At 37.5% G+C, this 27,969-nt stretch overlaps 1 protein-coding gene across 1 annotated transcript; it reads right to left on the reverse strand.

Moving 5' to 3' along the window:
• Positions 1-44: 44 nt before the first annotated feature.
• Positions 45-27,957, reverse strand: cog4.L (component of oligomeric golgi complex 4 L homeolog). Its single transcript, XM_018258076.2, has 19 exons — positions 27,824-27,957; positions 24,911-24,993; positions 24,051-24,165; positions 23,340-23,514; positions 22,188-22,381; positions 19,579-19,684; positions 18,555-18,712; positions 17,994-18,052; positions 16,236-16,369; positions 15,605-15,723; positions 15,337-15,503; positions 12,678-12,843; positions 12,516-12,578; positions 9,896-10,012; positions 9,682-9,774; positions 9,465-9,548; positions 3,791-3,892; positions 867-995; positions 45-756 (listed from the first exon to the last, which is right to left on the reverse strand). The coding sequence occupies exons 1-19, from the start codon at positions 27,941-27,943 to the stop codon at positions 622-624; spliced, it is 2,319 nt and encodes a 772-aa protein (XP_018113565.1). The 5' UTR covers positions 27,944-27,957; the 3' UTR covers positions 45-621.
• Between the last annotated feature and the right edge of the window lie 12 nt (positions 27,958-27,969).

Consider the following 27,969-nt stretch of genomic DNA (forward strand, 5'->3'; position numbering starts at 1 on the left):
TATTTCTTACAGTAAACAAAACTCACCAGATTTCGACTAAAGTATGACTTAACATCTTTTATTGGGCATTCAAACTGTACTATAATTCTGTTTGACAGCCCAACACATGGCAAATTACAGTATAATTCACATAGGACAACAATGAAAGTGTTTCACAAACCCGTCAGTCAAGCAACCCTCAGTCCCTATTAGGGATGCACCAAATCCAGGATTCAGTTAAGGATTCGGCCTTTCAGTAGGATTCTGATTCGGCGAATCCTTCTGCCTGATCAAACTGAATCTGAATCCTAATTTTGCATATGCAAATTAGGGGTGGGGAGGGAAATTGCGTGACTTTGTCACAAAACAAGGAAGTAAATAAAAATGTTTCCCCTTCCCAACCCTAATTTGCATATGCAAATTAGGATTCAGTTCAGTAATCAGCCAAATCTTTCATGATGGATTCGGGGGTTCGGTGCATCCCTAGTCCCTATTGAGTTCACCATAGAAGCAATCAACTGATTCATTTTACACCTGTGTCATCAAACACAAGGCTAAAGTGCCTGATTTTAGTCGCTGCTGAAGAAAGATATTCCGTTTTTTTTGGGCAAGTTAAACCGCAGTGCTTCTTTATCAGTTCAGCTACAGTCTAAGGCGCTTAATATCCTCACTGCGGAAATCTATGCGTAATGCAAGAACTTGTCGGACTTCTGCAGGTGTGAGACGCCAGGTCAGAGGCCCAGAATTAGCGCCCCAATAATCCAGGATTTCAGTCACCTGTAAAGAGAGGGGAGCAATTACAAGTCTGCTTTTTTTGGATACTGACACGGATTGATCTTTAACATAAATACATGACAATGTGTGAAATCGGACAAAAACACACTCACTCTCTCAAGGTTCAGGATGGTTGCCATTTGGGTGAGACGAGCAAACTTATCCCTGATGGTCCAAGTTGTAACAGTGGTGAGATAAGCAATTAGCGAGCGCAGCTCCTTGTCAAACTGCAGGCCTCCCAGCTTTGAACAAAATAAAGAGGTCACAATAGAACGAGGATGCCATTCTCTCCAAGTGGCATTTATCAAGGCATGAAATAGGAATAGCCTTCTACAGGAGGAAATGTTACAGATCTTTACGTTTACGGGCATTTTTTATCAGTGGGTGAAAGTTCATTTTTTTTTTTACATTTTTTGGATTCTGCTGAATCATGAATCCATTTATTGTACCAAATCTGCATATATACAATTGAGAAAAATCGAAATATTGAATCAAGTGAACAAAAAAAATGTTGTATTAAGTGGTCTAGAGCTTTACAGTCACATTATGTAATGGGTTTGGTTGAACATTTAGGCTATAGACACACGGGCTGAAGGCTCCAGCTGATCTAAGCTTGTGTCAATATTTGAAGGCTGAGAGAATCAGATCTGCTCCCTGCCCCTGCTGCATTGATTTCAACCTGATCAGCCCAGGCCCGGACTGGCAATCTGTGGGGGCTGCCATAAGATGCCATAGAAAGTCGCTACTTAGTGGGCTGGTCAGGAGCTGATTGGGCCTCTCTGTACTTGTAATGCCTGGGTCTATTTTGATTCCCAGTCCAGACCTGGATCAGCCTGTTTGTGAACACACAGCAGCGTGAAGCGGAGGTCAAAATATGCAGACTGGGATCAGTGTTCAGCCCATGTGCCCATAGCCTTAGGATTGCATGTGCATGGTGGTTAATATTTTGTCCTGGGCTCCTAGGTTCAATTCCTGCCCCAGCCATATCTGCAACAAGTTTTGTATTTTCTCCCCTATTCCAAAAACACACACGCTCATTGGCTCCTGATAAAGTTGAAAGTGAGTGTGATAGGGGCCTTAAGCTGTAAGCTCCACTGGAGCATGAACTAATGTGAATGATGCATCATCTCTGTAAATCTCTGCGTAATATGCTGGCGCTGTATTTAAAAAAGTTAGTAAACAAAAGTAACAAAAATGTGATATAAGCTTCATCTCATGGAAGTAATAAATGTCCATAATAGAATACATTAAAAAGTTACTCTCCACCACCCCCTCTCAGAAATCCGTCTCTCTCTAAGCAGTTTTGTGCTGGAGTTGGTTAGTTAGCACCAGGGCTGCCATCAGATATCACCAGGCTCCGTACAACAAAATGATCAGGGCCCCTAGAGCCTAGTGGTTAAAAACCAAAACACACATTGGAAGCCAGGGGCCCTAATGTCCCAGGTTTTGTATTAAACAAAAAAAAACATATTTCTAATATACATTGATTTAAAAAATCCACTGTTTTTATACAAAATGTTATCCCTGGAGGTATATTTATTGAAGTTAGAGATCGCCACAGTCCTCCTGAAATTCCACAACTCTCCATTTATTTCTATGGGATTTTTAAAAGAGTATCAGTGGGTGAAAGTGAAAGTTCATCCATTGATAAATATGCCTTTCAAAATCCCATAGAAATGAATGGAGAGTGGCGGAATTTCACTGTGGCGATCTCTAACTTCACTCTTTGATAAATATACCCCCTTGACTGTGATTTTTGCCTTCACTGCACTTACTCTGATCACTCAAATCTTAGGACACCACTGGCTGCATTAGTTCAAGTCCAAAATCACTACCCGAGTTCTTGACAGCAGGAAAGGAAGGCTGTTTCTGACCGAGATCAGCTTTAGTGAGAAGCAAAGGCATGAAACAAAGGGTTAAAAATGTGTGCTACTGTCCAGAAGTCAAAGCAATGCCCATCATTTTACTGTAGTCCAACTAGTGGCTGTGTAAGGATTTGTGCAATCAGTAATCAGAGCTAGTGGAGCAAATGGGGAATTGCAGGCAAGGGATCACGTTTTTTATAAAAAAAAAATAAAAAGTATGGATTTTTTAATAAACGTACATTGGAAATATATTTCTTTTTTAACAGGGAACCTGGGACCATTAGGGCTTAGTTTTTTTTACTTTACTTCCCCTTCAAATAATGCGCTTCAATTCCCACTCTCTCATCACTTAAGGGGGAAGTATAAATTGCGGAAAGCCAAAATGAAACCAAAATCAGAGTGTGCGCAGGATCAAACTCATCAGGTAAATGGTAGAATGCATGGATCCAGTAATTGCGCCAACCTTCCTGAGTAGTCAGATGAATAAACAAATTGAAAGTAACTTTAATCGCTTATTTTAAAATATATATATTTCCCAAATATAAAACCAGTCAGGACAGGTGTCAGTTTGAGATTATGATCTGGCAAAATGTACATGCCGAGAGAGACAGTCCAGTGGCGTAACTAGATGTTACTGGGCCCCTCAGCAAATACATTTTAGGGCCCCCAACATATCCAGAGTTTGTCTTGTTTTACCAATATATGATGAATTGCTCATTAATTAGGGACTCATTGGGCCCCTGGACCTCCCTGCAGCCGCATGGTCTGCTTTCTCTATAGTTATGTCCCTGGAAGAGTCCTAAATCATAAAGGTCACTCTATTTAAAGTGGACTCTACTTAGGAGCCCCTGTTTGCCAACTTAGTGCTTCTGACCACGGCACTGAACCTTCCACTAAGTAACCCTCCGCCCCTTCCCTGTGGCAATCAAGACTCTTTTTGCATTTTTTTAGTAAGGAAAGCATACAGTAGTTTCCTTCAATTCAACTCTTATATCAGATATTTCTGAGCTCTCTTGATAACATCTTTACAGTCATACAGTTCTGACTTTAAAATAGGAGCAGCATTATTTACATGATACCACAACAGTATCATCTATCTTGCATTACAAATGGATCAGTGTAAAAGCCAAACATGAGTGGTATTCAGCCCAGTGCCTGTGATTTATTCTTACCCTGCTGAATGTTGATTTTAGCACAACCTTCTCCAGTTCCATGGCAATCAGGCTGGTGAGGAGACTTGTCAGGTTCTCGTATATAACTGAAGACAAACTGGCCTGCAAGATTAAAGACAGAGCAATGGTTGTCACTCTGGACCAGCTCCATGTTGTAGCTCCCACCCTTCCCAGCTATAGTCAGGTGATCCCACTGGTGTCTAATAAAAGGGCAGCCAAATTTGGGAGTTTTACTTTGAAAGCAGCAAGTAAGTTGCAGGTAAAACCAAGTCCCTTTGTAAAATGTATAATGAAGCAATAGAATTCTTAATGAATCAGATGAAAATTGAGCGTAGGACTGGCCAGATATGGGATGACTTTGACGTAGTTGGCCAGCTTAAATATATTGCAATATATGGACAAACAATCCCTGTGTTGTTTAAAGGGTAAGGCATTTTTTAGTAGCAGTATGCACAAAATGTCTCTGTCTTAAATATATTGATAATGGGTTGAGTGCAGAGGACCTCTTGTATTTGACTATATGTATTTTGTGGTCACACCCTCATTGCACCCCCGCCTAATGGTTTTAAAAACTAGTGGTGAGCACAACTTTCCCCTGTTTGTTATAGTTATACAGGAGCAGTGACCAGCTCCATGTTGTAGCTCCCACCCTTCCCAGCTATAGTCAGGTGATCCCACTGGTGTATAATAAAAGGGCAGCCAAGCTTGGGAGTTTTACTTTGAAAGCAGCAAGTAAGTTGCAGGTAAAACTTAGTCCCTTTGTAAAATGTATAATGAAGCAATAGAATTCTTAATGAATCAGATAAAATTGAGCGTAGGACTGGCCAGATATGGGATGACTTTGACGTAGTTGGCCAGCTTAAATATATTGCAATATTGCAAACAATCCCTGTTTTGTTTAAAGGGTAAGGCATTTTTTAGTAGCAGTATGCACAAAATGTCTCTGTCTTAAATATATTGATAATGGGTTGAGTGCAGAGGACTCTTGTATTTGTCACTCTGAACAGAACAGTCAAGCCATCATACCAAGAATCTGAATTAATAACTAATCAGCCTTGTATTGTGACTTTTATATGTATATATATATATATATATATGTTGTGTGAGTAGGTGCCTAAGCTCAAGTACTTGTACTGAGTATGCATTGCAATTCTGCACAAAGAGGGTGGGGGGCTACTGGGGGCATATTCAGATGCAGATCTTCACTGCTAAAGAGCTGTGGTTGCCTTAGGCTAGTACAGAACCACAAAACATTACAGGCAGTACTTTTACCCTTTTGTTAAGCTTTAGCTTTCTTTTAACCTTTGAAATGTAATGATTCTAATCTGTGTGTGTTTATCCATGCTACTTCAAGTTTAATAATTCTTTAGACAAGTTCCTATCTTTACACAATATAGTAATAGCCCACTATTCACTCCCTGCTAAACGCATAATAGCACAGACGGAAAGCAACAAATGATGCACTCCACATCCGTTTCAAAATGACATTGTCCTAAATATGAAAGCCCATAAGGACATTAAAAGGGGATCTAAGTAGCCTTAAACGTACGGTTCATTTGTTTTCTATTTTTAGTCGTTTCTGAGATAGTAGCAGTTATATACTGCTGGAAAAACTTCAGCTCAACAGCTCTCATTAAAGGCTCAGAGTGTAAATAGCCCTAATTGTCTATGTATTTTCTATGCACATTCTAAATTCAGTTAATCCTAGGGTAGCTGATTGTTGAGTGAAAAGTCTAAAAGGAGTCTAAGCTACAACTATCTCAGAAACTGTTAAAAATAGAAAATGAAAACCGACCGGCTGCTCTAGTAAGGTATTAATTCATTTCTTTTATATTTTCCTTTTCTTGTAGTCACTTATTATTAATGCGATTTTCTTGATGTTCTTTTCTACTGTTATGATAATAATGCAAATAATGTAATATCTAACTAATAATCTATCATGTGGTTTTCATTGCAATGTGAAAAAAACATGAAAAAATAAATAAAAATAAAGCTTAAAAAAAAAGAAAAAGTATAGAAAATGAATGTAAACTCAAATGTGTCCACAGAAGCATCCTGAGTAAATTCATTTTTAGACCCCATTTAGTGAAATTAAATAATCCCTGAAGTAAAATGATTTTAACTATAACGCTGTCCTTTTTTATGGAAAAAGTCACAATTACTATATCCAAATGTACCTGTCCTTAAATGGGCCGATTAATCCTGCATTTCTATTACTTTGTTTTTTTGTCACAACATATTCCTTTACACACATTCCCAGATTAATAATCCAGTTGTAATAAATTCTAATGCGTTAATATCCTATGTTTACTAGCAGCATTAAACACCTCCTTACATTTTTTCTAACAAAGCTTTCACCTCCTTACATTTTATACGTTTAATCTCATGTTACCTATAATAACTGACATTTATATACTCGTTCAACAAATCTATTCTAACAAAGGACTGTGAAACATAATACATTTGACTCTGAGATGACTGCAAGGAATATTCAAATGCTTCTTCTATACAGGTGGCCCGGGGGGGGGGGGGTCCATAAAAAGTGCAATTCACCCACAAGCCTTGGGTGGCCTGTGGGGGTGGAGCCTGGGCCAGAAAAAAAAGCCCCACCACTGTCTCGCAGCTCAAAAAGCAATATAAAGCCAACATCAGTAACTTAATAAGAGATTCCCAAATGAAAAATCAAAAGCACATACAATTCAGCAATACTGGACTGCAGTTCTTACAGTTATTAAAGGGGTGGTTTACCTTTAAGTTAACATTTAGTATTCTATAGAATGGCTTATTCTAAGTAACTTTTCAATTGGTCTAAATTATTTATTTTTTTTATATATAGTTTTTAAATTATTTTAAAAACTCTTCTTAAAACTTTTTCTAACTTTCAAATGGGGGGGGGGGGTCACTGACCCCATCCAAAAAACAAATGCTCTGTAAGGCTACAAATTTATTGTTATTGCTACTTTTTTTTTTACTCATCTTTCTATTCAGGCCTCTCCTATTCATATTCCAGTCTCTTATTCAAATCAATGCATGGTGGCTAGGGTAATTTGGACCCTAGCAACCATATTGCTGAAATTGCAAACTGGAGAGCTGCAGAATGAAAAGCCAAATAACAAAAAACACAAATAATAAAAAATGAAAACAAGCAAATTGTCTCAGAATATCATTCTCTACATCAGGGCTGTCCAACTGGCGGTCCGCGTCTGTTTACCATATGTAAGATTTAAAAGGTATGACTGTAGAGATAAACTGACCCCTGCATTGTTTAAACCTCAAATTCAAACTAATCCCCTGTATTGTTCACACCTGTGATCCCCCTGTATTGTTCACACTTGTGACACCTATTGTTCACTCCCCTAAAGCCTGTACTGTTCTACCTGAGACCCAGACTGAAACTGCCCATATTGTTCACCTATTCACACTTTATTCAAAATGCTAATGGGGCACCAGCACTGTGTCACTGTATGTAGTACATATTAGACTGAGAGCTTTCCTTGTCTCCTGCTCTGTTCTGCCTTCCCTCCCTGCAGGGCTGGAACTAGGGGCAGGCAGAGTAGGCGCCCACCTAGGGCGCAATCATGGGGGGGGGCACACTTTTAAGGGGAATTTCCTTTCTTTCTTTTTTAAACCCTGATTTGCTTGGCCTTTAATAGTTTTTCAAATTTATAAACCCCCTTTTCCAGACAGAATCACTCCCAGCTCCCTTTTGGCAGCTGATGGCACAGGTACATATTTGTGGGCAATATCTTGGCTGCTACTTGCACAGGTAAACAGATGATATGATGGATATTTGGCTGCTGCTGGCACAAGTACATATATGGAGGCAATAGTGTGGATTTTTTGGCTGATGCTGGCACAGGTACAGATTGGGAGCAATATAAGGGATTGGCTGCTGCTGGCTCGGGTACATGAGGCAATATGGTGGCTGCTGGCACAGGTAGACAGATGTTTGAGGGCAATATGATGGATTTTTGGCTACTGCTGGAACAGATACAAATTGTGGCAATATGATGGATTATTTTGGTTGCCACTGGCATAGGTACAGATTGGGGGTAAAAATATGATGGATGTTTTGGCTTATGCTGGCACAGGTATAGATTGGGGGCAATCTGGGGGGGATTGACTGCCATTGACATAGGTACAAATGGAGGCAATATGATAGGTGCTGGCACAGTTACAGGGGGCTATATGACTGGTAAGGTGGGAAATGGTAATGCAGGACTGGGTGGGGGGGCACTGATTGAAGCCTTTGCCTAGGGTGCAAAAATACATTGGCCCTGCCCTGCCTCCCTGTGTGTGTCATTCTCTGCTTGCACAGTGCTGCTTGTGTGTGCCATTCTTTGCTTTCCCAGTGCTGCTTGTGTGTGCCATTCTCTGTGTGCCCCGTGCTGCTTGTGTGTGCCATTCTCTGCTTGCACAGTGCTGCTTGTGTGTGCCATTCTCTGCTTGCCCAGTGCTACTTGTGTGTGCCATTCTCTGCTTGCCCTATGCTACCTGTAGAATGTAAGCCTGTTAGGGGTTTGTTCTTGGGGTTTGTTAGTATTTGGAAATTGTTGTTAAGGGCCCCTAAGGTGTTTAATCATGTGTTGGGGGGGTTGTTGTATTATCCACAGGGGAGGATGAGGCATATGGATTTAAGGGTATGTTTTTAACATGACTTAAATTTTTCACACGAGTGATGAGGGATTTCCCTGCAGTGAGCACCAACCATTTGGTTTTTTGGTGTGCTACCACCATTAATGTGGATATGATCTTAAAAATTCTTGTGGTAATATGGGTGTGGTTTACAGTGGGTGTGGTTTAAAAGGGGGTGTGGCCAACACTGACTTCCATTATCGGCCCTCCTCCACATAGGCCAGTAAAATGTTGGCCCTCGGTACCACAGAACTTGGACAGCACTGCTCTACATCATAGTAGAAGTTAATTTTAAGGTGAACAACCCCTTTAACACCTCATTAGGACTCCCAATTATTCAGACACCTCCATTTTGCCTACTAGGATATCTAGAGGGACTTACTGTACCCTCTATCAATAGTTGTGTCTACAGCAGCTCCTACACTATACAAAGAAAGCCATCTTGCTCACATGGAAAGCCTTGGAACAGCCTACCCTAGCATTCTGGATGGAAATTATTAACAATATCCTTCCCAGCCACAAACTGAAATATCGAATACGAGCCTGCCCGGATAAGTTCAAGAAAATATGGGACAGGTGGCTTGTTGATCCACAAACTGGCACTGCAGCCCTAAAAGTTAGTTAATATGAAGGTTGTCTATCAAGTTATGTACTATAAGATACTGTTTATTTGCATAATGGGAATGCCCACCCCTTATCTTCTCCTCCTCCTCTTCTCTCTTTCCTTTCTTTCTTCATGCTTATTATTAAAAATCAATAAAGAAAATCACAGCTGTCAAAAAATGTTATGTGTTTGTAAATTTAGTGCTAAAATTCATATCTACAAATACTACAAAGCAAACATTATTTATAAAACTGTAAAACATAACTGTCCCAAGTACTAAGATTAATCTTTAGATTACTGAAGAAAAGTGAAATGCTTAGCCAGTGGGAAACAATTGCTATCCTTCCTACTAATATCCAATTGTACAGTATACTTGTCACTGTAAGTTCTGTGTGATCCATAAAAGTCATGAATTGTGCATGAGATGGTAAGTACCTTGAATTCTGCCATTAGCTGTTCTAGGTTTACTATGAACTGCTGCATCCAAGGGTCATTTGCTTCATAGTCATTAAACTCCTCCTGATAAGTAAAATTGGAAAGAAATATGTCAGCTGCCAGAATAGATTTGTTGTACTTTAATTCTTCATGACAACTTGTTCCAAGAACAGGTCACATTTCGCCCATAATTATCTGTATCCATCTGCAAACCTACCTCTTCAATATTATGAGACACTGACAAAAAGAGGTTAATCCATGGTTTGACTTGGGGTTTTACAGCGGTGCTGTTTAGCTCTCCTAGACCCTCCTGTAGCAAAAAAAGTCCAAAATGTAATCTGGTTATTATGCCCCTTTTTTAATATTTGAATTCATTGTCTAAGATCCCAGCAATAATGAACAGTTGACATCAATGAATCCAGTATTCTAACCTGTAGGAGATCTTTGAACTTGTTAGACACTGAAGCCATATCAGATAGGCAACTGTCAATCTTGGCTTTGGCTTGATCCCCACCAAGGCCCTGGCTGAACATTTTGATGCAGTCATTCTAGAGTAAGAGTAACAAACAGATTCATTTTTTAGTGACTTCAATACAACAAATACCAAAAACGAAAAAAAAACTGGAACATCTAGCAGGCTGTTAACCTTTTCAAATGGTTCAAGGGACCTCTACCAATGACTTCTACATGACCTAGACAGGTTTTAGGTGCTGTATTTTTGGATTTGAGCTGTTTCCAGGGTCAGGGTCTAATACATCTTTTTAAGTTTTACTTTTTTCAATTCTTCAATTTCAGTTTTTATAACCTGGAAATATGAGTTTTGACTTAAAAAATACAACTCGAACCTTATACGAATAGCGCCACCAAAACATGAAAGTGTTTTAAAGTAATGAAAATATCATGTAGTGTTGCTCTGCACTGGTAAAACCGATATGTTTGCTTCAGAAACACTACTATAATTCATATAAACAAGCTGTTGTGTAGCAGTCGGAAATTGAAAAAAGGGCTACAAGGCACAGGTTAATAGTGGATAACAGATAACATTATGTTCTACAGAGCTTATCTGCTGTGTAACCTGAGCCTTTTCTCCTTTGAATGGCTGCCCCCATTGCTACACAGCAGCTTATTTATATAAACAATAGTAGTGTTTCTGAAGCAGACACAGCAGTTTTACTAGTGCAGGGCAACTGCATTATATTTTTATTACTTTAAAACAATTTAGTTTTTTGATGTTACTGGTCCTTTAATAAATCTGCCCCTAAGTCTGCATATAAACAATTGAAAGATATACTGCTTTTGAAGGGGTTGTTTACTTTAGGTTAACTTTCAGTATGTTATAGAATGGCTACTTCTAAGCAACTTTTCAATTAGCCTTCATTTTTCCTTTTTCTTTGAAATAGTTTTTCAATTATATGCCTTCTTTTTACACTTCCAAGCCTTCAAATTAGGGTCATTGATCCCATTTAAAAAATAAATGCCCTGTAATGCTACAAATTTATTGTTATTGCTACTTTTTATTACTCATCCTTCTATTTCAGCCCTCTACTATTCATATTCCAATGCCTTATACAAATCAATGCAAGGGTGCTAGTAAAATTTGGACCCTAGCAACTGGATTGCTGAAATTGCAAACTGGAGAGCTGCTGAATAAAAAAGATAAATAACTCAAAAAATTAAATAAAAAATCAAACCCTATTGCAAACTATTTCAGGATATCACTCTCTACATCATACAAAAAGCTCAAGGAAAGGTTAAAACTCAGTAAGCCTTATCAGAAAATATACCAGTAAACCCTCAAAGTAGTTCTGCTCTGAGTCCTCTGTCAAAAGAAACATTGCATTTCTTTCCTTCTATTGTGTACACATGGGCTTCTGTATCAGCCTTGAGCATGCTCAGTTTGCTCCCCCCCTTCTCTGCTGTAGTCTGAGCCCAGGGCTATAAGTGAGCAGGGAGAGACTCAGGCAGGATGTGATGTCACACCAAGCTAATACTGCAGCTGCTATTCTAAACAAACAGAGAGCTTGTAGAGCTTTTTACTCAGGTATGGTAAAGCATTCTACAGAATAAATATAGCATTCTAGTTTGCACTATTGTAGCTAATCTATTGGCAATAAAATGCCCCCATAGCTTTCCTTCTCCTTTAAATATAACCCCTTTAATCAGTACCCTATTATTATGGACCAAATGTATTATGGGTATTTGTAATGTTTACAAGTGGTAACAGTTACTACTTGTAAAACAAGACAATAAAACAAGCAAATCCAATTTATAAATAATTTTTTTTGCATTACTACTAGTTGTAGTGGCATAGAAAATAATTTGCAACAGATAAAGCTCCCATAGAGTAGTAATTTTTGTGGCTTAAATATTCATATGGGGTGTTAATGCTCAGCACTGCTATTCACCTAATACCCCACAGCTAGGGTTACCACCTTCTAAAAAAATCTTGACTGGCAGGTGGAAGGGGCGGGGTTAAAAGGGCGGGTTGTGACGCTAAAGGGGCGGTGCCGTGATGCGCTATTGGCTGGGCGGGCGCGATGTAAAAGGGGGCGGAGCCAATCTGCTCATTTGGAAAGAAGCCCAGGAAAAAAAGGTTAGTTTTGAGCAGGCTGGAGGCAGACCATGGGCTTTTTTTAGGTGTATTACAAATTTACCGGCAGCTACATTGCCGGTAAATTTGTAATACCGGCCCCGGCCTTGGCTGGTGTTTTACCGGCTAGGCCGGGAAATTACCGGCCGGGTGGCAACACTACCCACAGCACAGACTTGGCTTCAATTGCTATAAGCAGTCAAACACATTGTAACAAACTGGCACATTGATCAGCTTTGATAAATGTGTCTATTTGTCTGTTAACAAAAAATTGATTACAGATTTCCCATTTTCACAATTGGGATATCAAAATAATGACTCATTTCATTATAGATAGGCTGTCTGCTCTCTGCTCTGACTGCACCTTTTCTTGTTCCTTTTAGGAGCAAATACAATTTCTCACATTCTGGCTGTTCAGTTTATCCCCCCCAGTTACTCAGTAGCAATGCAGGTTCTCATACCTCCAGGTTTTTCTTTAGAGTCATGATATTTTCACTGCAAACTTCAACATTATTTAGTGACACCTGAAAAAAAGGCAGAATAAATAATAATAATCATTAATGAAAGAGAACAATATAATGATATAAGTTCATATGCCTGATGTCTGCCTTTGAGTTTCTTACCAGGAAGGACATTTTGGCCTCATCGTTGCTTTCAATACCCTTTGTGTCAAACTTTCCCTGCTGCAGACTGCTTTGCATTAGGTTGACTGCACTTGTTACCCCTCGCTGGATATCCTGGAATGTGGTAGCTGGGAAACCCATCCGTAACTTGTTACATAGAACCTCCCTTCAGGAAAAGAAGTAGCAGGTATTTAAGAACCAATGTAGGAGCCAAGGTGCTATACTATATTAAAACTATATGACTAGATATTTTAACACAACTGTAAAGGCAACTTTAAAATGTCCATTAGTAACTTCTGTTATTTTTCAAATAAAATGATCAATTAAAGAAAAAAAACTCCATAATGAATATTTAAGCAACAGATTTAACAGTTTATATCAAATTGGCATAATAAAGGAGAAGCAAAGTCGTTAACCACTTGGGGGCAAAAATGTTAGGCACCCCAAAGAGAATGTATTTGTTTACCTGAAACCCCGGGCCGGTGCTCCTATCAGCAGAAAACTGTACCGGCCCGGTGTTATACCGGCAAGCACCACAGATTGATTCTCTTGAGGCTTCTTCTGTCTTCTGTCAGCCAGCTGTGCATGCGCATTAGAGTGAAAAGCCGAACTTAAACTAAAAATTCGGCTTTTTCATTCTACTGTCATGCGTCTGCCCCGGGAAATTTGAAGACAGATGAAGCCAGAAGATAAGCGATCCGTGGTGCTCGTTCTAGTAAATACATTCACTTGGGGTGCCTAACATTCTTTCCTTCTCCTTTAAAGAATCTTACTAAACTGGAATATATAGTTAAGTAAATATTGCCTTTTTACATCTCTTGCCTTGAACCACCATTTTGTGATGGTCTGTGTGCTGCCTCAGAGATCACCTGACCAGAAATACTACAACTCTAAGGGGCACATTTACAAAGCTCGAGTGAAGGATTCGAATTAAAAAAACTTCGAATTTCGAAGTGTTTTTTTGGCTACTTCGACCATCGAATGGGCTACTTCGACCTTCGACTACTACTTCGAATCGAACGATTCGAACTAAAAATCGTTCGACTATTCGACCATTCGATAATCGAAGTACTGTCTCTTTAAGAAAAACTTCAACCCCCTAGTTCGGCAGCTAAAAGCTACCGAACTCAATGTTAGCCTATGGGGAAGGTCCCCATAGGCTTGCCTGCGTTTTTTTGATCGAAGGATATTCCTTCGATCGTTGGATCGCAGGATTTGCGCTAAATCGTTCGACTTCGATATTCGAACGATTTTAGTTCCTGGTCGAATATCGAGGGTTAATTAACCCTCGATATTCGACCCTTAGTAAATCTGCCCCTAACTGTAACAGGAAGAAGTTTGAAAGCAAAAGACAACTCTGTCTGTTAATTGGCTCATGTGACCCAATATGTATGGTTTGTTTGGATTTTTTGTGTGCACAGTGAATAATACGATCCCAGGGGGCGGCCTTTATATTCTAAAATGGCAGTTTTCTATTTATGATTACCCAATGGCACATACTACTAAAAAAGTATATTATTATGAAAATGATTTATTTACATGAAGCAGGGTTTTACATATGAGCTGTTTTATGCAATATATTTTTATGGAGACCTACATTGTTCAGGGGTATAGTTTCCCTTTAAGGTCTATAGGTGACTGGACCATAATCCCCACACCCTTTTAAAATAGTATTTTCTCTAACAGGCTAATATCAACATAACCTGCACCAAGCACATAGGAATAAAGAAAAAAATATCTGCTTGCATATTTGAAATATTTTCGATGCATTTGCATTATTTTCTGAAGAAAATATTTTAAGCTTTTAATTGTCCAATCCTTTTAAATCTCATAACTGTAATGCTGATTTACAAGTCCAAGTGCAGTGTATAAAGTACAATTTTGGGCACAAGTTGCCATGTCTTTTAGCCACAATGTAGCATTTTCCCAGCATAATTGTGGCTGCAATGTGGTGATGTGCACAACACAGTGAGGCTGTTGTGGTAAAACTTGTGTGCTTTATTGCACATTGGAAGCTATTGTGATGGAATGTCATCATTTCAGGAGTTCTGTGTCAAAATGACTGTGGGGAACCTGGAGCTACAACCAAGGTGGCAGAAGTTCTAAGGCTGCCCTGCATCAAACAGGCAAAGTACACAATATGCAAGATAAGGCAGGATCAACCAAGCAAGTGCAACAAATGGCTTTGTACGCAATGCCTTTAATGAATGGCATTATTTCTTATAACGACTGCAGCTAGCTTTGCATGACCACACTTTGTAAATGGTCCCTTTTAAGAGTTACAAACTCTGAATCTGAATCCTTGATATAAAAAGCTGCAAGTTAAGAAAAGTTAAAGGGATGCTGTAATATCATTATGTGCAGCTTTTTTAATTAATTTAATTTAATTGTGCAAAAACTATTTTATAGGTCTATGTTGTCTGCTGCAGTTTGCGGTTTGTCAATGTTTGAAATTCATATTTCTTTTTTTATCAAAGAAGCTTGGGACAAAACATTGATTTTGATCATAATGTGCCATTAAAATTCTGCTCCTCTAAAGATCAAGCTCAGGGCATTGCCCTCCTGGTGCTGCAGTTGCAGGTAGATAAGCTGATGGTCAATATATTTTATTAAAAAGTATATTATAACCATGAATATGGGCACTGCAGCAAAACGTCACCTGAAATCTGACTCCAGCATGGTTGTAGAGAGATTTATCATGGCACAAAGACAGTCAATACTGGAGCTGGAAAGCGCACGACCAATGCATTTTTTCACAATGTAGAATACATCATCCACCATGCTGGAGGTCAGCTGCTCTCGTTCACAAGTGTCCATGACCACAGCCTGCAGGAGACCGATAAAAAGACACAGGAAATTATGCGTTTAACAAACATGTCTATGTAAAAACGTAGCCCTAATTTGTTTCGAATTTTCAGCATTGTTACCTTGTTCACAGACTCTCTCATGTAGAACTCCTCCATGGTAATATAATATCCAATAAGTTCCTGCACTGAGCAGCTTAGCAGGCAATGCTTTATCAGCTTTTCCAAGTTCTGCAGATGCTCTGAAGAAAAGGTAGAAAGTGAAACAAGAGCTATATTTTCATGTTTTTATTATATTTGTCAAATGTAAATATTACTGGTGAACATAAAATTATGTCTGGCTTTCTTCCACCTCTCACTGCCCCAAAATGTTGCTATAATATTAGTACCTGCACAAAACGCCAACAAAGTCAATGGAGTTTGGTGAATCATAAACATCTGAAGATGGAATTATGTATACAGTAGTAACAACAAGCTGTATCAACCCCATAGCTTTTCACATACTGTGTACAGAGATACTAAAAATCTATGACAGCACTGGAATTACCCTGCACATAGGGTTGTAAAATTTTGTTTAGGAACTTAGAGTCCAATACAAAACAATAGGATACATATTTGTATGGTAAACCACATTTGAATATTTAATATGAAATTATAAAAAAGAAAAAGTTTATACCCTGACAATGACTTTGAATACTTACAGGAACACACAAAACTAAAGGCAGAAAATAATCCTATACCTTTATGCCATTACCTTGTTTAACCTCTTCTGTTGCCATAGAGTCTCCAACTTCAAAGTCAGACACAACTCGACGCTTTAGGAAACGCAGATACAGCTCAGTCCGGGCACTCATTAGTGTTACCTCAGATAAGATTGGGTCTAGATCCCTAGGAGTAGAAGGAAAGCATTGTCCTGTGTTCCTAAAAATCCTTAACATAATTGGTTACTAGTGCAAAGACTGACCCCTGAGTCACAGATTGTTTTAATCCTTGATTAAGAATTAATAAAGGCTTGATAAAGGGCCCAGAGGGGCCCGGAACGTTGCCCTTTTTGTGTGAATGTTTATGGGTTAAATAAATCACCTATTTCACTAAAGCAACAATTTTTTGGTGTGCTTCTGGATTTTTTCCTAGATTGTTTTAATCCATGAAATTAGATACAAGTACAATAACTACTCTATTACAAGCTACTCTGTGATGATACAATTAGATTATGAGTTTGAAATAAAATCAGGGTTAAAGGGGTTGTTTATCTTCACTTTTTTCAGTTGAGTTGTGTTCAGTTTGTTCACCATAAACAATGACTTTTTTCAATTGCTTTCCATCTTTTATTTTTTATCGTTTTCCCACAATTGAAGTCTAAAGTTAATGTCGCTGTCTCTGTTTCAGTCTGGCAGCAAAATGATCCAGAAGCAGCTTCTGAACTGTTACAATTTGCTACATTAGTTGATACATTTAGTTGATACATTACTCAGCAGTACCTGTGGAATATTAGCAACTATTGTATCAATTATAACAACTGCTTTTAATGCAACACAGGGATTCTGCTCAGCAGGGACAAAGATCAGAAATGTATCAAATAAATGTATCAATTTAGAAAAGTTTACAGGGTCGCTGACCCCTCCCTCCCAGGGCTGCTTTAGAAGGTGAAAAATGTCACTTTACACAATTAGAAGAACGGTCACATATAGAAAATAGAAGGTAATTGGAAAAAGTATTTATTTCTGGTGATCCATCTGAAAGCAACTCAACTGAAAAAAAAAGTATCTGAAGGTGAACGGACACCAGAAAATAAAATGAACTACTAAAATGTTGTGCTAACGAGAACAAAATAGCATAATCATGCTGTTTTAGTCTGTTAAGACATTCTCCGCTTCACTAAGGGAGCTGTTGATTTGTTGTCAGTGGAGGATGTCACTGCTAAGGTAAGAAGTAGAATATGAAAATATAGAAGGATATTTAATGTGCTCAGTAATCTATCCTTTTATACAATACTGCCAGTTTAAGGGGAGAAGAGAACACCATAACACGGTGAATCTGATGATACTTGTATGCGGACACTTTTTAAAATACCATCATAAATACATTTCTTTGCACAAAAGGAACCACAAGGCATCTTAAGCAATGCTACTTTTGCATGTTCTTAATGAGGTGAAATTTAAGATAATGCCATAGACTGCGGTACATTGCAAGCCAAAAAAGAGCAAGAGAGAATCCTTTTTCCATGTTAGATGTTTTAGTTCCTACACTCTCAAAGGCTAAAATAAATTCGCACTCTAGGAACATGGAGATTAATTTGAAGTCTTTAAAACAAGAAAGAAAAAAAAACATCAGGTCACTGGGTTTTTAAACAGTTATTTAGCTGTTGAAGATTACATATACTATTTAATAAACTGGTAATATTTATATTACATTATTATGGTAATACTTATTGAGGACATCAAATTAAAAAAATAGTTTAATAAAACATAGTTTTAAAATGCTTATATTAAATCAATATGCTCAGTCTTACCTAGGTTCTATCTTGTCTGTTAAAGATCCTCGCATCATACAGCTCTGAACTTGCTGGAACTGCAAGAAATCACTAGGTCAGCATGTCTAAACCTTACTTTCATCTTAAACAACTAGTCTTGAATTGTCCACAATTGTCCACTAAAAACTGTAAATTTTGCAGTGTTGGTTCAGGTCCCTGAAAGTGAATACTATAGAATTTTCTGGTAGTTGCATGTTGTACCGCTTTAATACAAGACTACAAGACATATCCATTTAAAAAAAAGAAATCTTAGCGAATAGCCAAACTTTATTCACCCTAATTTGTCATAACTTGATCTCTGTGGATTACAGTGAATTGTTAATGTATTATAATATCATATACATATGTGAACATTGTCCTTTATTTATATGGTGCTTTAAAGCCACTGAATTAGTGATATTTGCAAATCATGATTCAGATATATCATCTAATTGCTGTAGAAGCCATACACAAGTCAGTTAAAGAGAGAGATCACCTTAAACTGACTGTATGTTGCAAACAGTGAAATTCTGGGACAATTTGCAATTCTTTGACCCTTACCTTCCTATGATAGTCTCTATGTTGTACAAACTTGTCCACCACTCTTTCAACTTGACGGTCACATTCTGCTTGCAGGTGTTTAATGAGCATATAAAGTCTTCCAGGTCCATAGTATGTCTCCAGGATTGGCTGGTGTGTCTCCACTATTCTTGCAATCCCTGTCAGTAAAAGAAATCACAAATTAATTCCATGTGCAATTATCAGGCAGGTCATAATTATAATATCTACAGGCTGAAGAACAAAGACACCTTTAAATTGCAATCCACGTGGCAATACTGCCACCATTAAAATCACTCAATACTTTAGACATTTAATTGAATATTTTACCCATGCAAATTATCCATTCTGCAAGCTGACAAAAGCAGAAGAAAATAAATACCCCAAGCCTGTCAGCGTAGACTTCTAAATCCTGGGGTACCCCTTGCTTCCAGTCTCTTTTTGATTAGCACAAAATGGGAAAAGAGAGGGGTGGCCAGCCCTGGTTAGAGAGTTACATACATAAAGTAACTTTGTTGTGTTATACTGAAAGAAATCACATAGTCTTGTATTTAAAATGAACATTAATGTCTCAAGCCAATATTTGAAAAATCTGAACAGGAAGTATCTAGAAGGGTGATATAATGGATCTCTTTGTATGATATGCTGAGTTGATCTGTTAGTCACAAGTCTGCATCCCTGACGACCCTCAGGTTAACAGAACAGGACAGGGGGATTTTCTTATGCCGGTTTTTTAACTGGAAAGACAATTTTTCCTATTTCAACAGGTGCAAAAAGGTGTAAACTGAATGTGGCTTTAATGTCACTGTTCTCTACCATTTTTTATTAAAATGGTAAGAATGCATTCCATTACAGACTTCATTATGATTTTTTAACACAGCTGCATGTTGCTCCTCTAAATAAAATATCATTTTATTTTTATTATTATTCCTAAAGCACCAACATATTCTGCAGCACTTTACAATAAATAGGCGTATACATTGATCATACAAATATGATTGTGTAATGAAATCTGTGGTCAGGATACCTTCAAACAGGAGCGTCAAAGTATCTGAAAAAATAAGTGCTGCTCTTCGTTCGCTACCCTCTGTTTCCAATGCAAGCTGCAGGTTTTCTTCAGCTTTCTTAGCCACCTATGAAATACACCACCAGATAACAGGCATCAGTGACTTGGCTTCAATCAGTGTATGAAGTTTACAGCAAGGGACAGTCAAACAATTCAAAATAGCAAAACGTAAGTAGGGAAGTAGGGGACAGAAGTGAATGGGTGCTGATTCACAGCAACATAATAGCTATTTTGGGTGAAGATGCTGGGGAGGACCGCTCTGAAATGGCATGTATGGAGCAGGCGGACTCTTAGGGAGGCAGTGTCTCTAATACAGGTGGTGGGGGGAGTGCAAGGAAGGAAAGGCAGGTTTTAGTTATAGGAGATTCAAACAGGAGCGTCAATCGGCTACAGGCTCTTTGCCCGGGATGGGCTGCACCCCCCCACACACAAACACTGTTGCACCCTAGGCACATGCCTCTTCTGCCTAACCCTAGATCCGCCCCTGGTCCTGATAGGCCCTTCCGCAGCTGCATCGGTAAGTTTCTGAACACAAAATGCTAATAAATGTCCTGATTTAACAGTTACCTTTAAATTAAGTTTTAATATATTGTAGACAAGTTGGTCTTCATTTTTCATTTTTTTTTTTTTTTAATTATTTAGCTTTTTGTCCAGCAGCTATCTGTTTGCTAAGGTCCAACAAAGCAGAGGTGTAAATGAGATACTGGAACATGAATTTAAGAAAAATAAATAATTAAAAGGAACAATTACATTGGAGCCTCAAAGAGCAATATTTGAAGAGTTTTTATTGGCTCTTGGCCATCTGAATGTTGTCAAAGGAATAAGCCAAATAATTAAAACAAAAAATTGAGAAGTCACTAAAATATGCAATTTTATTAAAATTAACTTACAGTTGAACTGACCCTTTAAAAATACAAGAGTGATTTTTTTTACCACAACACCTTGTGCATTGTATCACCGGTCTGAGACATCAGAGCAGAGAATAGAAAGGAACACACAAACACTGCTTTCAATAGCAATACATATACAAATAACTTAAAAATCATAAAAAAAAATTGTAATGAATGTATATTGCAAAGTTGCCTGGAATTGTGTTTTTTTTTTTTTAACAGGCACAAATTATTTTTTGCTTGACATTCCCTGTAAACCATTTACTCACTTTAAAGGGGTGGTTCAACTTTAAGTTAACTTTATTATGTTATAGAATGGCCAATTCAAACTTTTCAGTAAGTCTTCATATTTATTTTTAATTATTTGCCTTTTTCTTCTGAATTTCCAGTTTTTAAATAAGGGTCATCTGCTCTGTAAGGCTACAGATTTATAGTTATTGCTACTTTTTTTTCCACTTATTTGACTATTCAGGCCCTCTCCTATTCATATTCCAGTTTGTCATTCAACTCAATGCAGGGTTGTTGAGTTAATTTGGACCCTAGCATCCAGATTGCTGACCCTGAAAACTGTAGAGCTGCTGAATAAAAAGCTAAATAACTCAAAAAACAAAAATAATTAAACAATTATAAACAATTGCAAACTGACTTAGACTATCACTCTCTTTATCATACTACCGTAAAAGTTAACTCAAAAGGTGAACAACCCCTTTAAATATATTCCTGATATATGTATGAAATATGTATTAAAGATGACCATACACGGGCCCAACCTGCGTGGTATCCAACTAAATAACACAATTGCAAACTAAGGTCTAAACTGAATATGAACCCTAATTTGCATACTGTGACAGGGTGTTTGGAAAACACCACTGTCTTGCAGGAAAGTACATGGAAAAGAGTACATTTAAACTGCAAGATAGGTGTTGAAAAGGAATACTTGGCTCAGGTAGGGTTAATATTCCCTCTCAGCCAGGTAATTAAGTGGCAGCTGAGAGAGGATCTACCTGACCATGTAAAAGGGCTGTGTGAGCATAGCTCAAGGCTCTCCAGGGAAGTGAGGTGCTGTGAGAGACAGAGCTGGGCAGAAGGGTCTTTTCTGCCAGCAAGAGAGTTCCAGAGCTTGGAGCCTTAATCCCTTGTGGGGAAAGAAAGAGGAAAGGACTGGCAGAGGCTAGTGAGTCTGAGTCCCAGGAGGGTAAGCCAGCAGGGCTGAGTGTGAAGCCCAAATACTTCAAGGTACAAGAGGGTGAGAGTTTCCCTTGATGGTGAGCGACCAGAGGGGGGAAAACCCTGAATGTTTTGCAGTGTATTTACTGAACTGTACCCTGCATGTTTTACAGTGAAGTTGAACTGTAACCTGAACATTTTTCTGTTGCCTTTTTGTTGGGAATGTCCAGTGCTTAATAAACCTGAGTTTTTGTCCTAAACCTTGGTGTCCCTGTCTCTAAGCTCCAAAATCCTACGCTACCTGCCTACCAAAAGCTCATTCCCCCATAAAAGTGCATGTGCAGGCCAGTGGCATGTCACAATACCAAAAATATTTTTCAGGGTTGCAGGGTCTGCACCTTCTTAACCCTATACCCCCCCATACTCAGCACAAAAATATAGAAGGTGTACTGCACAGCATTTGCATTTTATTCCAAAGTGATTTTCTAATGGAGAAAGTGTTTATAATGTTACCTGTTTACATAGATACCCTGAAAATTTGCTGATCCCTTCTTCATGAAGTCCTAGCAGAGGGAATATCTTAAAAAATCGCTCAACTTGAGGAAGATCCCCAGATTTTGTTGCTGCATCAAACTTTTCACTCACGACAACTTTTAGATGTTGCTCTGCTTCTTGCAAGTGGTGTAAGTTGGCATCAATTATATTGCCTATGAGATATAAGAGACATTTGTCAAAATCAACAAAATAACCACCCAGGCACTGGCTTTGTGGATGTAGAGCTATGGATATGCCTTTATCATATTAGAGATTCACTATGATAAATGGGAGCTATTGAATACTTTTTAATAACAGCAAATTATCACAAGACACAGGAATATCAGTTTTATACTATAAGTATAAATGTATACCTTTCATTCCACAACACCTAATTATGTTCTTAAATGCGTTCTGACTTTATAAGAAATAATGCGGTTTTCCCCAGTACAACGAAGAATACAACAGAATACAGATTATAGCTAATATGAAACAAACATATTAGAGATATTGCATTAAATGTTTTTCCCACTAAGACACAGACTGCAATATAATGAAAATTATAGCTAATTTTAAACAAACATATTAAAGATATCTCATTAAATGTTTTCCCACTAATACACAGAACACAGTATAATGCAGATTATAGCACTGGCATAACTAGCTATACAGCAGACCCCACATTCGTTAAATAAAATATTAGAGACATCTCATTAAATGAGGGATGTGGTGAACCACTAAAATCCCAGATTGACGACCAATATAAAACAACCCACTACCTTTTTGTCACTTGCATTAGCAACGGAATTCAGAAATAACCTTCTCTTACAAAAGATGTGGCAAAAAACTGTGGTTTTTGGACTAGGGTGGGTGTATTTTGGTTTCCAAATGAGGGTTCCCCATGGTCATTGCTCCTACTACCTGGCTACTGGGGGTCCTGAACATGCATTCTAGTTGGAGACACCACAAAAAAATCCATAGCTTTGCACTGATGCTTTGCATAAGGCATTAAACAACAAAATTCTCCTCTTCAAACTTACATATGAGACCAGATGTTTACTCACCAAATTTGGCAGGGTCTGATGCCCTTGGTATGACAGTGTGACACACAGCTGTTTTTAACTCTCTTACCTTCTTTTCCCTGCCTGCTGAGTTCAATTACAGATTTATCCAAGCACAAGTATCTGTGTATGTGAGCTGCTGCCTGCTCATAATCCTCATTCTTCATGGCAGTCTGTACACCATCCATGCAGAACTTAAGATCCAAAATGTCATCTGCTCTTTGGATGGCCTGATAGAGTCGACTCTAAAAGACAAGATATAACTGTAACAGAGAGTCCCATACCGTCAAGAGGTAACATTCAAGTATACTCATGTCTGCACTCATGAGAAAATCCAATAGAGCTAAATCCATTCATATATATATATATTCATACATATATATATATATATATATATATATATATATATTCATACATATATATATATATATATATATATATATATATATATATATATATATATATATATATATATATATATATATATATATATATATAAAACCAAAAATAAGGCTTTGTAGATGGGATTAGCTATGCAAATATATTTAACTGAACAAAACATTAATCCAAAAAATAAAGTGAATTAGACTATGCATAGAGCAGCACATTTGGAAGTAGTGTGTTTTAAATGACTAATAATCTGAACAACAGATGTTATCACAGCAGACAAGGTGCATAGAGAAGCCCTGAGAAAAAAAACAAATATGAATTTTAAACAGACTAATGAACAGCAAATTAATATTAAACAAATGTATTTTAAGAATCACATGTGTTACGTTACCTTTGCAAGGTCCAGCTGCCTTACTTTGCTGCTCACATTTTCTGCTAAATTACAGGTAAATGTTATCATTCCCGAAAGTTGTTGTGCATCACCCTCGATCAGCTGCAGATTTGGTCTTAGATAGTGATTTAAAAAAAAAAAAAAAGATTAGTTATAGTGTGTGTGTACGTACCTTGCTATGCTCCCATTTATAATTTATTCTAAATATCCCTCGCATGCATGAATACTGTCTTTCACAAAGGTGATTTAAAATGCATTTGTTATGGGTTCCATTGCACAGAAATGCAGGAGTTAATGGAGACCATTATTTTCCTTGTATCTTCTACTCACAGAGTCATGCTAAACCAGTAAACACAGGTAAGCATGTTATGTGTCTCACCTGCGTTAGGGAACTCTGTGTCACCCGCATAAAAAAATAAATACATTAACTCCTGTGTTCACATGTGGTGGAATGTATGAAAAAGCCAGAACACAGAAATGCACTATAATCATCAGTGTGTAAGAGTCCAATAATAATTACTAAAGAAGGAAAAATTTTAATTTCTTCAGTTGATAGGAGTATACATATTCAAATAATGAAGCCCCTGCAACACCAAATGCAGATATGTGCACAGACAGTGGTAAGAATATATTCACTTTTTATAATTCAACTATTAAAAAGAACACAAATTATAAAATAGCTTGCCTGTGGACTTATGAAAAAGCTCGACAGGATTTATTAGCCACATTTTTTTCATTCGAATTCTTCAAAACTTTTCAATGGATAAATCTTGAAAACCTCAGTTCAGCAAACTCATTCACTGGCACAGGATTTCAGGTATTTTTCAGTTTATGTAGTTTTATAGAGTTGAAATCCTTACCCCATCCGCTGCAAGGCTAGCATCTTTTTTTCTACAATCGTCTGCTGTCCAAGAAGTGCCTGGAGCTCAGCTTCCACATCTTTCTGTGGACAAATGCATTGAAAAACTTTTATTAGAATGAGACAAAATTAATAGTGATTAATATTATTTTGGTTGACAAAATAGTAATTAGTGGAAAAGACATAAAAAATTCTCATCGACTAGATTTGGCTTCTAATGTTATTTTGTTTTTAATTTCTCTTTTATTCCTCTGAATTTATGGTCTCCAGATTTGTCATATACTACTTTTTAAAAGGCCAGTAATGGCAGGAAGTCAAAATGTCCAGTATGCATATGTATTAAGAATTCATTGATTCCACTATTTCGGGATTCAGCTGAAACCCAAATCATGAAAGATTTGGCCAAATCCCAAACCAAATTGAAATTAGGGTAGGGTTAAAAGTAAATAAAATGCAAGGATTTTAAGGATTCTGATTCAATTGGGACAAACTCTTGGATTCAGAGAAATCCGAATACTGTTGAAAAGGCTGGACCTAACCAACTGGAGGCTCCGAGGGGCCCAAGGTATTTGAAGGGCCCACACCTGCCCAAAAGCTTTATAGAATTATTTAAATGAGATAATGTGGCCTCCAAACATGTAGTATGTATAACATAAGTTTGACCAATTACACAGGAACAGTTAGACATTAGTTTACACAACATATAAAAGATGGTTAACACTCCAGCAAATCACAGCAAATTACATGTACACTGCAATAAAATACAATGACCTCTGCTTGACATTAAACATTTTGTGTCAGTTTAAATGAATAACTTTCATTGTTTTTGGTGTCTTTTAATATTTTGTTGCCATCAACCTTATTTTTATCATACAGTGCCCTGTTTATTCCACTTAAAATGACATTCTTTATTCCTCATATTTACCTAATTTATGATATTTAGTTTAAGATTTTTGATTTCTCATTCTATCCCATACAGTTATTTTCTCTCTTGTACCTTCAGCTTTCATTTAGTCCTTATTTAATTTGCTTGGCTACTTTTTACGTTCTTTCAGCTTCTACAATAATCTGGAATCTTTTGTTTTACTTAACAAACCTATACATTTGCAATGATACATTCATAGAAATTGAACCTGAATTTTCACTTTGGAAGGCTTCTAATACACTTCAAGGGCAAGTCAATCCCATAATAAATATTTGTCTAATAAAAGAGAACATATTTCAAAGCAATTTTCCAATATACATATATTAAAAATGTTTAGTGTCACTGACATTGCTATAAAGGATTCAGCTGCCTTTTTTTGCTACATCACAATGATATGTCGTTAGCACAATATAAGAAATCAATCATTTCAATTCTAATTACAGTGCCTAAAGTGCTGATACCACTCCACTGGGGATCACAAACCACCCCCACAACTAAAACTTCAATTCACTTCTCCCTATAATTTAGTGTAACTGATGAACATCATTTCTCTGCTTAGAGAACATTTGATGACAAGAACAATGCTACCTGCCCAGTATTGTCTGTCTGTTTGTCTATTTATATATTTGTTTAAAAAGTTGACATTTATGTAAAATATACCTTTAATTGACCTGTATTCTGTGAAAGAAATATGTGTCATGATTGTAAAGTGGACTACACTGTGATATACTACATACAATATTGTAATATGCATAAATCTGAAAAGTGAACATATTTTATTTTTACTGAATGCAAGCAAACAAAATAAAGTATTTAAAAAAAAATGTTTAGGGGCACATTTACTTAGGGTCGAATATCGAGGGTTAATTAACCCTCGATATTCCTCCACCGAAGTTAAATCCTTCGAGTTTGAATATCGAAGGATTTAGCGATATTCGATCGAACGATTAAATCCTTCGAATCGAACGAATCGAAGGATTTTAATCCATCGATCGAACGATTTTCCTTCAATCAGAAATTGGCTATAAAGCTAATGAGGACCTTCCCCATAGGCTAACATTGATGCTCGGTAGGTTTTAGGTGGTGAAGTAGGGGGGGTTGAAGGTTTTTTTTTAAAGAGACAGTACTTCGACTATCGAATGGTCGAATAATTTTTAGTTCGAATCGTTCGATTCGAAGTCGTAGTTGATGGTCGAAGTAGCCAAAAAAATATTCGATATTAGAAATATTTTTTATTCTATTCCTTCACTCGAGCTTAAGTAAATGTGCCCCTACTTGTTTTAAAGTTATTTGCGAACACAATTACTTTTGAACGCAGCACTTTCTTAACTCGTTGTGTGTTTTAAACAATGTTGCAAAAATCTGCATTCCCCAGTAAAGACAGGTCTGTTAATCAGCTGCCTTGTCTTACATTGTATCAACAGTCTGAGCCACCAGGGCAAAGAACAGAAAGGGACAGACAAACACTGCTTTAAATGTTTGCTTTCATTATTTTTTGGGGAAGACATTCCCTTTCAGTATTGACAGATGCAGCGTAGAGAAGAATTTTCAGATTCACCTCAACAAAGAGGTCACACTCATATGTATCATTGCAAATTTAGCACAGTCAACTCCCACTGATAAGTATAAATAGTAATGGATGATCTGGTGGCACAATAAACCAGACTCCAAATAATATCCTTTAGGCTCTCTGTGGGTGTGTGAAAGGAGTGTTCAGGTAAATTGTCTTAGAGAACACATGTCTTATATGATTGAAAGAAATCTGCTGCAAGTATAGAGTGAAAAATCGAATAGAATATTTGACCAGGTACTTTATCATAGAAAATATATCGATTTATAAACGATAGTTGCCATCACAACGCTGTAGTTGCAACATCACGTTACATACAGGAAGAAAATACGTGTTAAGACGTATTTGACATGTCTCGAGATTATGAACATCACCAGTAAGATATTAGCACATAAAACTCCGATTTCTATTGCCCGCACCTCTTCAGTACACAGTCTCTCATACGCCTCCTCCAGATCCTGCAGATCAGTCAAGGACCGAATACATTCCATGCTCAATACCGAACCCCCATCACCCTGGAAACCCTGTGAGCTGGCCATGTTGACAAGACACGTCACTTCCGACC

Source organism: Xenopus laevis, chromosome 4L (assembly GCF_017654675.1).
Source record: "Xenopus laevis strain J_2021 chromosome 4L, Xenopus_laevis_v10.1, whole genome shotgun sequence".
Lineage (NCBI taxonomy): Eukaryota > Metazoa > Chordata > Amphibia > Anura > Pipidae > Xenopus > Xenopus laevis.